Here is a 12707-nt window from a genome sequence, read left to right on the forward strand (position 1 = left end):
AATAACAACAGCAACAACTTGCTTTTCTAGAAAACGAGGTTCCCCGAGACCTTCTCCGATGCCAACTGCTGAAGGCCATCGCCATATGGATGTGCTGCTTGGGACGGGACGCTGCAGTGGGCTGCTGTCCACGTGGAAAAGGGGCTTCGTGGACGCGTGAAAAGGGCGGAGGGCAGAGATGTGGCTGCAATGAGCTGGAGAACCCCGCAAGGTCCCATCTCAGCACGACGCTCCCCCACCGCTCACTCCTGGCAGGCAGTATTTTATCCCCCTGTTTCCCCATCCCTTGCTCCCCCTCCGCCAAGGCTTTCCCAACCCCACGGGCACCCCGTGCGAAGTGGGGTTCCCGAATTCACGCGCTTTGCCAAGACACCTCCTGGTCTGCTACATTTCAACAGCCCTGGGAGCACTCTCGGTCTCAGCAGACCCAGTCCTCAGCCAAGGTGCGTTGTCACTACACCGTGCCGTAGCAGAGCGATTAAAAGCAAGCCTGGACTCTTCCCAGGGAACTCGGCGCACCTTAAGGCCGCGGAAAGCTCCAGGAAGCAAAGACCCGGAGCTCCCGAGTCCCCTCCCAGGCAGGGGACGGGTGCAGGTGCTGGGTGGGGGGCACAGGGGAGCAGCAGCAGGGTCACGCTGCCTGCCTCAGTTTCCCCACTCTGGTTAATGCGCGTTCTCCTGCGGCGTTGATTCCAATCATGGCAGTCTCTGACCTCCCAGACAGAGCTGTGCCCCACGGCTGGGGTCCTGCACTGCCTCGGCTGGAAACCCTGCGGGGAGCAGAGAAAGAGCCTTTTACTGGGGGTCCCACCACCCCCCTGGACCTCTCCTCACCCCAGCACATTGTTGCCCCCCCAGGCTCCCCCACACCCCTGCCCTGGCTGCTAACAGCACCCTGCCATTCCTGGGCAGCCCCAAGGCACTGGGGATGGGCTTCGTCTTCCCTCCCGCCCTCCTCCCTGCAATGCCGATCGATGCCAGCCCTGCTAGGAAGAGCCAAGACAGCCGGCAGGATCCAGCCCCACTTTCATTAATTTCTCTTGAATAATTAAACCCTGGGAAGTTAATACTTTCTGCTTAAAATCTCAGATTGCAGTGTTTGTAATTACTGTTTTATTGAAGCATTAAAAATTAAAGGGCATCCTGAGGTTGCAGTTGGTGCGGGAGCTGCGTTCGGCCCCGGGTAAGAGGAAGCTGAGCTCTCAGGCACCAGCCCGGGGGGATCGGGGGGTGGCACAGCCTTTCCATCCCCCCAGCCACAGAGAGCAGGTTTTGGGGATCAGCAGTTACAGGAGCAGCAAACCCCCAGACCTGGAGATCCCAGCCACAAGCTCTGCCCAGCTCAGCCCGGCTCCAGAGGCTCAGGCTGCCCGTCTCAGGATGGGGGGGACCCCTGACTGCCCCCAAACCGTCATCTGTGTTGCTGCCAACCCACCCCAACCCTCCCCGCATGGCACAGGGCTGGGGACACCAACTCACCGAGCCAGCTTCAGGGCCCCCAACCATCCCTCCTCCTGCAGCCAGGCTCCGGGACCAGCCCGGACCCCCCCGCCCAGCCCAAATCCCCTCTAACAGCCCGTTAGAGGCTCCAGCTGCTCCCACGCTCCCTGCACCCTGGGGTGGGCTCGCTGGAGGCCAGGCTGGCTCCAGGCTGCTGCGTCTGGACCCATGGGAACAGGTAACGAGGGCAGAAAGGTGCTGTTAGGACCACAGCTGCAAGGAACCCTCCCCTCCCCAGGTCTTGTGTGCTCCCACCCCTTCGCCATCACTTCACCCCATCGCAAGTGGGGACGCTCAGTCTTGAAATCCGCACCCAGAGCATCCGCTGGCCCCGTGGGGCTGGGGCATGTCTGGGGTGGGGGCATGTCCTGACGTGGGGTGTTTTCCCACCCCCCCTGGCGCAAGGGGGGACGGCCGGAGCCCCGTGTCCGACCGGGCGGCTCCATGGCAGACAATAAATGGCTGGAAATGTCGGTGGGTGTGCTCGTGCATGCAGAAATGCAAGCAGGCGGGTTGGAGAACTACCAGCTCGTGGCGAGGTGCTCCTCACCCGCACGGGGAGGGTCCCTCTGCCCGCTGCCGGCGGGGAGATGCTGCTGGATGCAGGGGAGAGGCGCGGAGGGGACACGGTGGGAGCAGGCAGAGCTGCCTGGGGTGTCGGGGAGGTGACCCTCAGACCCCGCCAGCCCACGCATGCGAGCCCGGTCTGGGCCAGGAGCAAGGCTGGAAGAGCACGGGGGCACCCCGGGCTGTTTGGAACACCGCTGCGTGGCACAGTGAGCACGGCCTGCGGGAAGGGTGACAAACGCAGGTCCCCACGCAGGACACCTCTCTCTCTTGCGAAGCAGAGGCTCAGCCCGGGGGTGACGAGGCCTCCCTTGTTTTCCCAAAGTCCTATTTGAGGAAGCAAAACAAGCACCAAACCCAAACAGGAGACACTTTGTTGGTTCTGGGTGGGGAGGAAGCGCTGTCCACCTCACACCACTGCCACCAAGCCGAGAGCATCCCGCGTCCCTCCCGCTGTGCCCGCCAGCCCCTCGCCCCAGCCCTGCGCTTCCCGCCCGGCCTCGGCGTAATTCCCCTCGGGAGATGTGGCTTGTGCCGCGGTTCCACCCTCAGCCGCTTTCATCTTTGTGTTTCTGTGCAATTTGCAGTCCTCAGTGCTGGCAGATTGCGTGGCCGAGAGCCCAGAAATATCCATCAGCTTTTTCCCCACCAGCCCACGCTACTCCAGTTTGGGCTGCTTGGTTCCCCAGTTTGGGGCTGCGTTACTCCAGTTTGTCCCCCCCATCCGGGGGATACAGCGGGGCTCAGCCTGCTCTGGAGCATCCGACCCTCCCAGCCATCCCATTCCACCTGGACCAGCACCGTCCCCACGACCCGGGGACCAGCCCGGCAGGATGGCCCCACAGACTCCCAAACTGGTTTCCATGGCAGCCAGTTTTCAACTGCCTCATCCGTCTCCATGGCAATCAGACTTCTCCGTCTCCGTCCAGGGTGGTGGGGCTTTGCTCAGGGGGTCTCCCACAGCAGCTCCCCTCAGCTCGAGAGCATCCCCTGGGTCCCCGGCAGCTCCCCCAGCTCCCCCAGCAGCTCTGCCCTGCGAGCAAACCAGTACAACCAGTGCAGCTACACCTGCACAGACAGCGCCTGCCCGGGTACCTGAGCAGCCGGATGGGCCACCAGCTTGCTGCCAGCTCCACGAGAGACAACACCAATTCCTCTTCCTTCTGCCTCCCCCTCGCCGCCATCCCCGCGGGCTTCCCGCTGCCGCCTGCGTAGCTGGGGCCGCCGGGCGGGTGCCTGGCGCGCTCCGAGCTGAGGGACGCGGGGCTGCAAACCGTCCCTCTGGCAGGAGCAGGAGACGAGCTTGGGAAAAATGACGCACGGCAGATGCAGACGGATTTTATTTTACAGGCCTGTTGAGGATTTTGAGCCAGTCACCGATACGGGACTAAAAATACCACCGGGGCCCTCAAGTTTTTATTTTTCCCGTTCAATGACACTCGCAACAAAAACACCCAACGAAAATCGCAGCTACAAAACGGGAGCGAGCCCCTCGGGGGCGACGGCAGGAGCTGGAGGTGGGGAGGCTGCGCGGGGGGCGGCCGGGGGAGCCTGCGAACAGCATCGCCCGTCCTCCGCGGCCAAACGCCCGCGCCGGACACAGCCCCCGAGACCTGCAGCTCTGCGCCTTTGGCTAAAGCGGAGCCAGACGGAAGAAGGAGCATAATCCTGTATTTTCTGTGCTGTTCAGCACCGGCAGGAACAATTCCTGGGACTGCTGCTGTGAGTTCCTCCTCTCTGGGGCACTGAACAGAGTTTTGCCCAACGGCTTTGGTGCACCCTGGACACCGGGCACCCAGCATTTCCTCTGGGACTGTGCTGGGAGCCAGCCCCCGGGGTGAAGCCCCCCCGAGAGTTCCCCTTTCAGCCCCCAGGCCAGTCCTCAGTGGGCAGGAAGGGACCAAAGCCAAACCAGCACCAGCAGCATCTTTCCCAGTGCCGGGGCAGGAGGCAGGCGGGGGGGCTGCGGCTGCTGGGCACGATTCTTGCCCCACGGCCCCAAAAGCAAATTCAGGAAGGTAACAGCAAAGCGGTGCCGCCATGGTCCCGGGGTGCTCCCACGAGCAGGAGAGGGGTGCAGGGGAGAGGCGTCGGGGGGTGGCTGCGTGGGCTCCAGGGCACAGTGGGAGAAAGCAGGGTGGGTTTGGAGCCGGGGCTGGGCTCAGTCCGGAGCTGCTGCCAGGACTCCGAGGGGTCCAGAGCCCTCCGGCACCCGTGGGCCAACAACCACGATGAAGAGCGGTGCAGGAGGAAAGGGCTGCTCCATATTCCTGCTAAGACCAACGCGTCCTGGGAGGGCACTGCTTAATTAACGTGCTCAGAAAAAGAAGAGCAAGTCAATGTTTTCATTCAGGCTCTTTTTAGCAGAAAACAGCAGTGGAGAAGGACAAACAAGTCCACGACATCTCCCCACAGTGCAGTTTTCCGGTAGGAAACCGCTCGAACAGGAGCACAAGCAGCCGAATTTGCAGCGTTCTTGGGAAAGCAGCGACGGTGCAATCCAGCACATCGGTCGCTGGGTCACTGGGCGCGGTCCCCCGGCCTGTCCCCTGTCCTGGGGAGCAGCACATCGGGGGACCAGACCCGATCCGATCCCCGCCGGGGTGTGCCTGGGGGCAGCGGCAGCTCTGGTGCCGGGACACGGATCTCCACATCCTCCGCCAAGGCAGGCAGGGCGGTTATTGCTTGGGGGGGAAAGATGATTAACCACTATAATCACAATTACAGCTTCTAATTGGGATTAATTTGCTGAGATAATTAAGTGTGGAGATCCGTTGCCTCCCAGATTTCTTTTATGAACTTCTTGCTCCCAAGCCCAGTCCTTGCCTGGCCACATCTGGCCACAGCTGGACGGGCAGAGGGCTGGTCACACCCGGACGTTGCGGTGGCACGGCCACTGCTGGTGACTGCGGCCGGGCTCCACTTCAGCACCCTGTCACTGCTCTTCCTTTGACCTAGATGGAAAGACGGCAAGATTTGAGGATGTGACCCAAGAGGGCTCAAAGCTCAGCGCCAAACGTGAACAAGCCTTTGCGGAGGGACAAAAATCTTGCAAGAGCCTGGGGACAGCGGTAGCCGAGGAACATCTTCGTTGCAGCTGCAGCGGAGCTGGTGCACCGAAGGGCTGGAGATGGAGGTTCCTTGCAGCAACATCTTCCCTACTTCCCAGGCCAAACCATGCAAGGAAATCCCAGTGTGTTAAACCTGGTGAGGTTGTGGGGTGAAGGCTGCAGAGGGGGCTCAGTGAACAGCAAAGGTGTGGGACTGGCAATGGCAAGAAAGGGGAGACGCAGCAGCCACTCCTCATAAGACTTCTTTTCTAGACGCTTCACCAGCTTCGTTGCCCTTCTCTGGACATGCTCCAAGTTGGGGCTGTTCAGCCTGGAGAAGAGAAGGGTCTGGGGAGACCTTAGAGCAGCTGCCAGTGCCTGAAGGGGCTGACAAGAGAGCTGGAGAGGGACTTCCGACAAGGGCGTGCAGGGACAGGATAAGGGGTGACGGCTTTAAACTGAAAGAGGGGAGATTTAGATCAGATGTAAGAAAGAAATTATTTCCAATGAGGGTGGTGAGGCCCTGGCACAGGTTGCCCAGGGAGATGGTTGATGCTCCATCCCTGGAAACATTCATGGTCGGGTTGGACGGGGCTCTGAGCAACCTGATCCAGTTGAAGACGTCCCTGCTCCTGGCAGGGGGTTGGACTGGGTGGCCCTAAAGCTCCCTTCCCACCTGACCCATTCTGGGATTCTGGGATTCACACCTGCCCCAGCGCTGCACAATTGGGCTCGCCTCGCTCCCCTGAGCCCTGTGTACGGATCGCGCTGCTGCTCCCACGGCAGTGAGACAGCCAGCAGAGCTGCTGGCGCTTCCCCTTATTTTGCTCAACACTCTCCTGAAAATTAATTAATTCAATTAATTGATTAAATAAACAATCCTCCACGCTCGACAGCGCTGAGCCAGCTGTGTACCGCGTCAAGCTGCAAGAACATCACACGCTCCTGGGCTGGCTTGCTAACAGAGGGTGAGCAGTCCCGGTCTCAGCGACACGAAACTGGGGTGATTTGGGAAGGAACTGGGGCTGGCGAGTGAGGGGTTGCAAGGCAACGTTCAGCAAAAAGTTGCACGCACACCCTGAAATGGCTGCGTTGCCAAGCAGGTTGCAAAGTCCGTCCTTCTTAGAGACGCTGTCAGATGCTTTGAATCCTTAGATGAAAGGAACTAAATTAGGGCAGATCGTTATTTCCTGTTTTCTGGTTTATATTTATAGAAAAGCTGATACATCTGGTAGCTCGCTCTAAAACTAAAAGCAAACCTCTGTCCTGTTTCCAGCTGGTCTTTACTGGGAGCTGGGTTCCAGAGGGCGAGAGGCAGTGGGAGCCCTCCGCGAGCCGGCGAGGAGAGGGGCTGCACACCCCGCCAGCCCCTTTCCTCCCGGCTCTCCGAAGCCAGCAGCCTGGTGTCGGGAATGGCCGCATTATTCGTATATTTTTGCCCTTCTGAGGCCCTTTGCAGGCAGCAGCAGCACCTGCACCCGGGGGCCCTGGCTCGGGGTCCAGCCCGCAGAGGCACCGAACACCCCCCCCCAAAACAATCCCACCTCTCCCCATCCTCCCACCCTTTAATTTTTCCCCCTTTCCAGAAGAGCTGGATGCTGAGGGCCGGATGCTGGCTCAGCTCCGGCACTGCCTGGGCTGGGGACGTCCCGGCCGCTCCGCGGGTGCTGGCGGGAGAAGCTGCATCCTCGGCAGTTTCGCTCTGCTGCGTGGATGGGTGTCGGTATTTCTCTGCCTGCCCGGGGAGTAATATTGAACGGGTCCTATCTCTCCTGAGAAAATATCGATCCAGAGTTTTAATGGCTTTCAGCTAACGAGCCACAATGGGTGTCGCTGGGCACTACTGCTCGAGCTGATAAGAAAGGGAACACTCAGCCCCGCAGCTTTGAAAGGGGCTTTCAGCACCCCCTCCAAGTCCTTTCTACCAGAAAAAAAGAAAGAAGAAAAAAGAAAAAGAAAGAAAAAAGGCAAAAGATTTCACTGCTCTTTTCACTCAATAAGTCTGAGGACAGATTTTCAATTTGTTAACTTTCTGTATGGCTCTGGCTGCGCCAAAGGGAGGGAGAGCCCAGGGAAGGGGACAGGGATTAAATGCATTCGTTTCTCTTGGGAAGGCTTTCTAAAGGGGGAGGAAAATAATAACCATTAAAAAAAAAAAAAGGAAAAAAGCATGACACCAAGGAGACAGGACTCAATTAAAGCAAGACCTTGAAATACATGAGGCAGCAGTCCCGACCGGGGGTCCATCAGACATCCCTGTCAGGCCGCGCGCTGTGGTTACCGGCGGCTGTGTGGCAGCTAGATCCATCACCTGGGGAAGTCACCACCGGTGCTTACATCTTCAGCGATAAACCCGTTAGGGGAAATAAATGGGTTTCTCTTGCCTGGACTGTCCCCATCATGGCTGCGATTCGCCGTTTTACCCGGCTGCTGATAAGCAGGGGATCGGGAGGGAGAAGCTGATTAACGACTTCCTAATAAAGCCCCAGACAGGAGCGGCGCGGCGCGATTACCGGCCTCCGGCTGCGATTCACGGCCCCGATTCCTGCGCCAGGAGCCGAGGGCGGCTGAGCCTCTGCAGGGCAGGATGCTGGCGCGGGGAGAGGAGCCCAGCCGGCAGTGGGATGCTGCCAGGGGACCCCGGGCAGGGACCACCCGCCCTCGCGCCAGACCGCCCCGGCACTGGCAAGGGAAGGTTTTGCTGCCATCAACATTAAAAACAGAGGAAAAAAAACCCTCCAGAAAGTAAGTTCTGAGTGGAATTCCTAAGAAGAGCGAGGCTCAGGAACAAAAATTGCCGCTGGCTCCATTTCTAGGTATGGAAAATGGATTTCCAGAACAATATCATCCTTTTGACATGCCTGTCCTGGTTTCACAGCTGCCAGGAGAGGAAATCAGGTTAAAAAAACCCAACCCTTCCAGGAGGCTCTGCCGGCTGCAATGCCACCAGCGATGCCATCAGAAGGTCGGGTCTCCCCCGAGCAGGCCCCCGGGGCTGCCCACACACGGGCTCTGGCTGTGAAATAAACTGTCCCATCCACCAGCTCCGGAGAGGGCAGCTGACAGCTCCTCGTTTGAGCTTTAATTGTTTGATTTTATTTGTAGTTTTGACACCGTTTGCCCCTCTTTCTCCCCTCCCAACTGGGGATTTATTCTTTGTAATTAGCTGTGGTGTTTAGAAGCGCTTTCATATGGCAGCGCCTTGGCTTCCCTTTAAATCTCTTCCATGCTCCTACTTAAGAAAAAGTGAATTTAATGTCTGTATCATCCTCAGATCTCCCTTCCAGATGGAAATGTGTGCTGGCTGGGGGGACTGGGGCAAGCGCTGGAGACCTGCTGGGAAAAGGGCTCGGGAAGGCAGCGGGACGCTCCAGCGATCGCTCGGGCGCAGCCGGGGCCAGAGACAGGCAGAGAAACAGCATTGCCAGCTGACAAAGTCCTGCTGCTGGCCCAGCGGCCCCGTCCCCCGCTGCCACCTCCCTGTCGGGGTGCCCGGGACCAGCAGCGCTGCAGGAGTCCGTATGTCCCGCACCCTGGCACACGCACCCCACGTAACACGCAGTTCGGTGCCTATTCCGCACCCAAAGCCGCCGTCAACACCCAGCGTTGGCGTTACCGACCCAGCCAAGCCCCACCTTGCCCCTGCGTGGGGTTTTGTAGCCCAAGGAGTCCCAGCAGCTGGGGGTCCGCATGGGACCAGGCAGGAGGGGCTGCCCCGAGCCCCCACACTCCGCTCCCTGTCCCACCCATCATGGGTGGGTGCTATCGCCCGCAGCCCAGCAAGAGAGGCTTTTCCCCAGGCAGCACCCACCCTCAGGGCAGCGCCGAGAGCAGGACCCGGTGCCAGCTGACGGGGCAGAGACATGACAGGCAACACCAGAGCATTGCCCATCACCCAAACTGACAGGCTGGCTCGAGATCCAGCGAGGCTCCAGACAGACCATTATTTCCCACGACAGCAGTGAAGGTGAGCCAGCCGCCTCCTGTTTCAGCTCGGAGAAAAACGCTCCCACCAGGGGATAACTGGGACCCTCCGCGGCGGGGGCAAGCGCGGGGCTGCCGGAAGGCGAAGGCTCTTCAAGAAGCAGCTTGAGCAGAACCGGCCGAGAAGGCTGCCCGGGGAGCTGATGTGCAACGAGCGCTGCCTCCAGAGGCACCGCGAGCCTCTTGGTCTTCAAAGCTCGCTCAGACCCCCAATAAACCCAGGTTTTCTTTGGTCCTCACAACCCTGGGAAGCGAAGCGCTGGTGGTTCCTGCTTGCAGATCCCCAGGCCGGCTCCTGCCGACGCGGCGCGGGAGCCTTCGCCGGGTGATGCTGTGACCCGGGATGGACGGAGCCGTAGAAAGGCACAAGATATTGCTGCTCAGCTCGTCACGGAGGGGTTTGCGCTGCTTTTAGTTACACACACGCTGGCTGCGAGACACGAAAATTACTTAATCAATCCTTCCCCTCGTCTGGCATCGCAGACAGGATGGAGGCTGCCCGTGCAGTCTTGTGCTGAAGATGACAAATTGCTCCGGGATAACGGCAGCGTCTCCAGCTCCCGCCTCATGCGGCGCAGGATGCGGCCGCTCTCGTCGCGGCGGGCTCGCGGGCTCGGCCGAGGGGGTGCCTGGAGGAGAGGAGCACCACGTGGCATCCCCCTTCCTGGGGCCGGAGCGGGGAGACGGAGAGGGGAGCTGGGGGGAACGCCGGGGTCTGCCCGACGCTGTTGCACAGCTGAAGGAATGGGATTTTTCTCCCAAAACCTGGCTGCAAAGCCATCCTGCTGCGGGGAGGACGGGCTGGGGGTGCCGGGGCACATGGCGGGGTGGCACCCAGCTGGGTGGCAGGGGAGACCCGATGCAGGCACCCTGCCATGCCAGTGCTCCCACCAGTCACTGGGAGCCGGGGGGGACAAGCCTGCCCGGGCCTGTGACCCTGCGGTGACGCTGCCGGGACAGGCTGCCCCCCCCCCCCCCCCCCCCCCCCCCCCCAGCCCCCCTCGCTGGCCAGGCCAGGAGCTCTTCTCTGCAGGGAAGGGCTGGGAGGGAGTTTCCAGCCCATAAATTTCCAGCCACGTGTGTTATGGGATGCAGGAGTCTGACCATCGAAGGCTTCTACGCGACACGAGGGCTAAGCACCAACCTCAGCAACACACTCGCAACCCTACAAAAACAAACCAGGCGACCGCAGGCAGCGCTCACCCAGCAAGGGGACACGCCAGGAGGGGACACGCCGGCAGCACTGAAAGCTCCCCTAAAGTCAGATGAACGGCGTGAAGGGAAGTTAAAGAAGCGATGATAGAGGGGACTGTAAGAAATGTGAAACTATAACAAAAAAGCCTTAATATTTTCTAGCTTTTCCATAGTCTTTGGTACTGTAACTTGTATTCCTGCATGCACAGTGATCTAACGATGGAACTGTTACACTGATCCCTGTCTTCTCATTAAGGAATGCAGTGGAAGGACACGGGCACAAGCTATCACTTAGTCGTTAGACAAAATAATTAAGTGAAACAGAAGTGGTCTTGGTTCTCAGCAAATAATTGGGATAATTGTGGGATAAAAGAGACTCCTAAATAACTCTACTCCAGCCAGCTCGGCCTTGGGAGGGCAAATGCGCCAAGCTACAGAGATCAGGAGGCACCAAGAGAGCAACCAGACCGGAGCCAAACAAGCCGAAGGACACGATGGACGTGATCCTGGAACTGAGTTTGCGCAGAAACAAAGGTCAATCAGTGAGCAGTGTGATGAAGAGGATGGGCCTTCATCTTGGGACCCCCGAAGACCACCCAAAGATGCTAACAGATATGCGTGAAAGATATTTGCATATGCTAATTAGTTCTTAGAAATATAATGAATATTTACATGTGTGATTGTATTTAACCTGAAGCAACAGGGTGTCTGTTCTGCACGTTTGGAGGAGAAATGCCCGGTGTGCCCGGCGCTGCAGTAAAGAATCCCTGCTGAGCAGTGTGCGTTGTGCTGTGGGGTTTTCCTACCGGACCTTCGAACCAGCGAAGACCGCGGCTGGCAGGCGGTCGCTGGGAGCTGACCTCTCCCTGCGGCTGCACCACCTGGGGCACGCAGGGCCACGATGCTGCGGCTGCCCTGGCATGGTCTGTGCCCGCCGGCAACTCCGGGGAGCTGCTGCAGCACGTCGTCCTTCCCAGCCCCACGTTTGAACCCGGAGCCGCCCCGCTCCCTGCGACGTACAGCCCCCAGCATGGCCCAGCGCGGCGGAGAGCAGCGGGGGGCTGGTGTCAGGCACCCCCGCACTGCCGGCAGCACCCCCCCGGGAGCCCTCCCCGGCCCCGTCCTGCCCCTCGCCCCTGGGTGCAGACCCCGCTGTGTCCATCCAGCCCAGCCGCTCCCCCTGGGCTTTGTCCTCCCCCAGCCCCGCAGCCAAGGCAGACGTCGGCAGCCCCCCCGTGCCCCCCGGCACCGCTCTGCCCAGTGACTCCCACAGAAGGGCTGGGTGTTGCTTCCCCTTTAATTTATCACTTGTCAGGGGGAACGGTTAAAGAAAAAAAATCAATAAATAAAACAACCTAGGATGCTTGAAGAGGATGAAAACCCTGAAACTGCAGTCTGCTGGTGGCTTGTCCTGCTGCCAGAGGAGGGGAAGGGTGTCCCCGGCCCCCCTCTCCCCACCACCCCGTCCCAGCACCACCAGGTCCAGGTGGGTTCGGATGCGGTTGGACGATGCTCCTCGAGAAGAAAATGAAACCAAAGGTCAGGACACGGCCACCCACAGTTGGCTGGTGGACGAAACAACCCCCAGGGTCCGCCACCCCCGGCTCACCCGCTGGGAGGGACCTGTCCCACCTCCCTCGGCTACTGCAGAAGCTCTGAGAGAAAGCCACCCGTTGCACGCTGCGTGTCGCAAACACGGAGGGGGGGACGACCCACACCAAGTCACAGGCAGTCCCTGCACAGAGCCACTTGTCCTCTGCGGTAGTCGCGGCAGGGGCAGAGGCGCCGGTACTTGGTGTTGTAGCCCGCGCAGCTGAAGAGCAGCGGCTCCTTCTGGAGGTAGCACTCGTGGACGTTCTCGGCCACCGCTGGGTAGAGATGGTTCATCTCGTACTCGGTGCTGTCGCAGGTGATGCTGAGCCTGGGAACAAAGATGAAGGTGGGTCGGTTCAGGTGAGCAGGGGTTTCACTGAAGGGGTTTCAGTGCTCTTCCATCCTTCCCAGGGAGATTCCTTCTCTAAGCATTGGGCCAGATCTTTGCTGGTTGCACCAGGAACCATAAGCGCTATGTTTGGCACCCCTTGGCTAAACGTGAAGGCTTGTCACCAGCCCAACACACCATGCAGGAAGGGGTGACCCTTGCACCTCAACCCTGCAGCCCAGAGACCACCTCAACCCTTGCGTGGGCCATGGATGGCTCAGGAAATCACATGCAAAAATCCACCCAACTCCACCTCCGCTGACCAGCAGCTCTGCCCAGTCTCCGTGGACACCTCCCACAGCAGCTAACGTCCCCTGGAAGGGCACATGAGTTCAGTGGATGCTCACATGTCCCCTGCTAGCTGGGATTAGCCAGCAGAACCAGGGCGGGCATCAGCACATCCCCAAGGAGCAGCAGAAATCCCTGGTGTG

General features: G+C 59.7%; 1 protein-coding gene across 2 annotated transcripts in view; it reads right to left on the bottom strand.

Annotated features, from left to right (window-relative positions):
- Positions 1–11574: 11574 nt before the first annotated feature.
- Positions 11575–12707, bottom strand: part of MGAT5B (alpha-1,6-mannosylglycoprotein 6-beta-N-acetylglucosaminyltransferase B) — a 74739-nt gene continuing 73606 nt past the window's right edge. For both annotated transcript variants that reach the window (XM_075440962.1, XM_075440961.1), the window contains one exon: positions 11575–12216. In XM_075440962.1, coding sequence (XP_075297077.1) covers positions 12018–12216 — 199 coding nt within the window. In that variant the 3' untranslated portion in view covers positions 11575–12017. The remainder of the gene's footprint in view (positions 12217–12707) is intronic.

The sequence above is a fragment of the Opisthocomus hoazin genome, chromosome 21, assembly GCF_030867145.1.
Source record: "Opisthocomus hoazin isolate bOpiHoa1 chromosome 21, bOpiHoa1.hap1, whole genome shotgun sequence".
In the NCBI taxonomy this organism is placed as follows: domain Eukaryota; kingdom Metazoa; phylum Chordata; class Aves; order Opisthocomiformes; family Opisthocomidae; genus Opisthocomus; species Opisthocomus hoazin.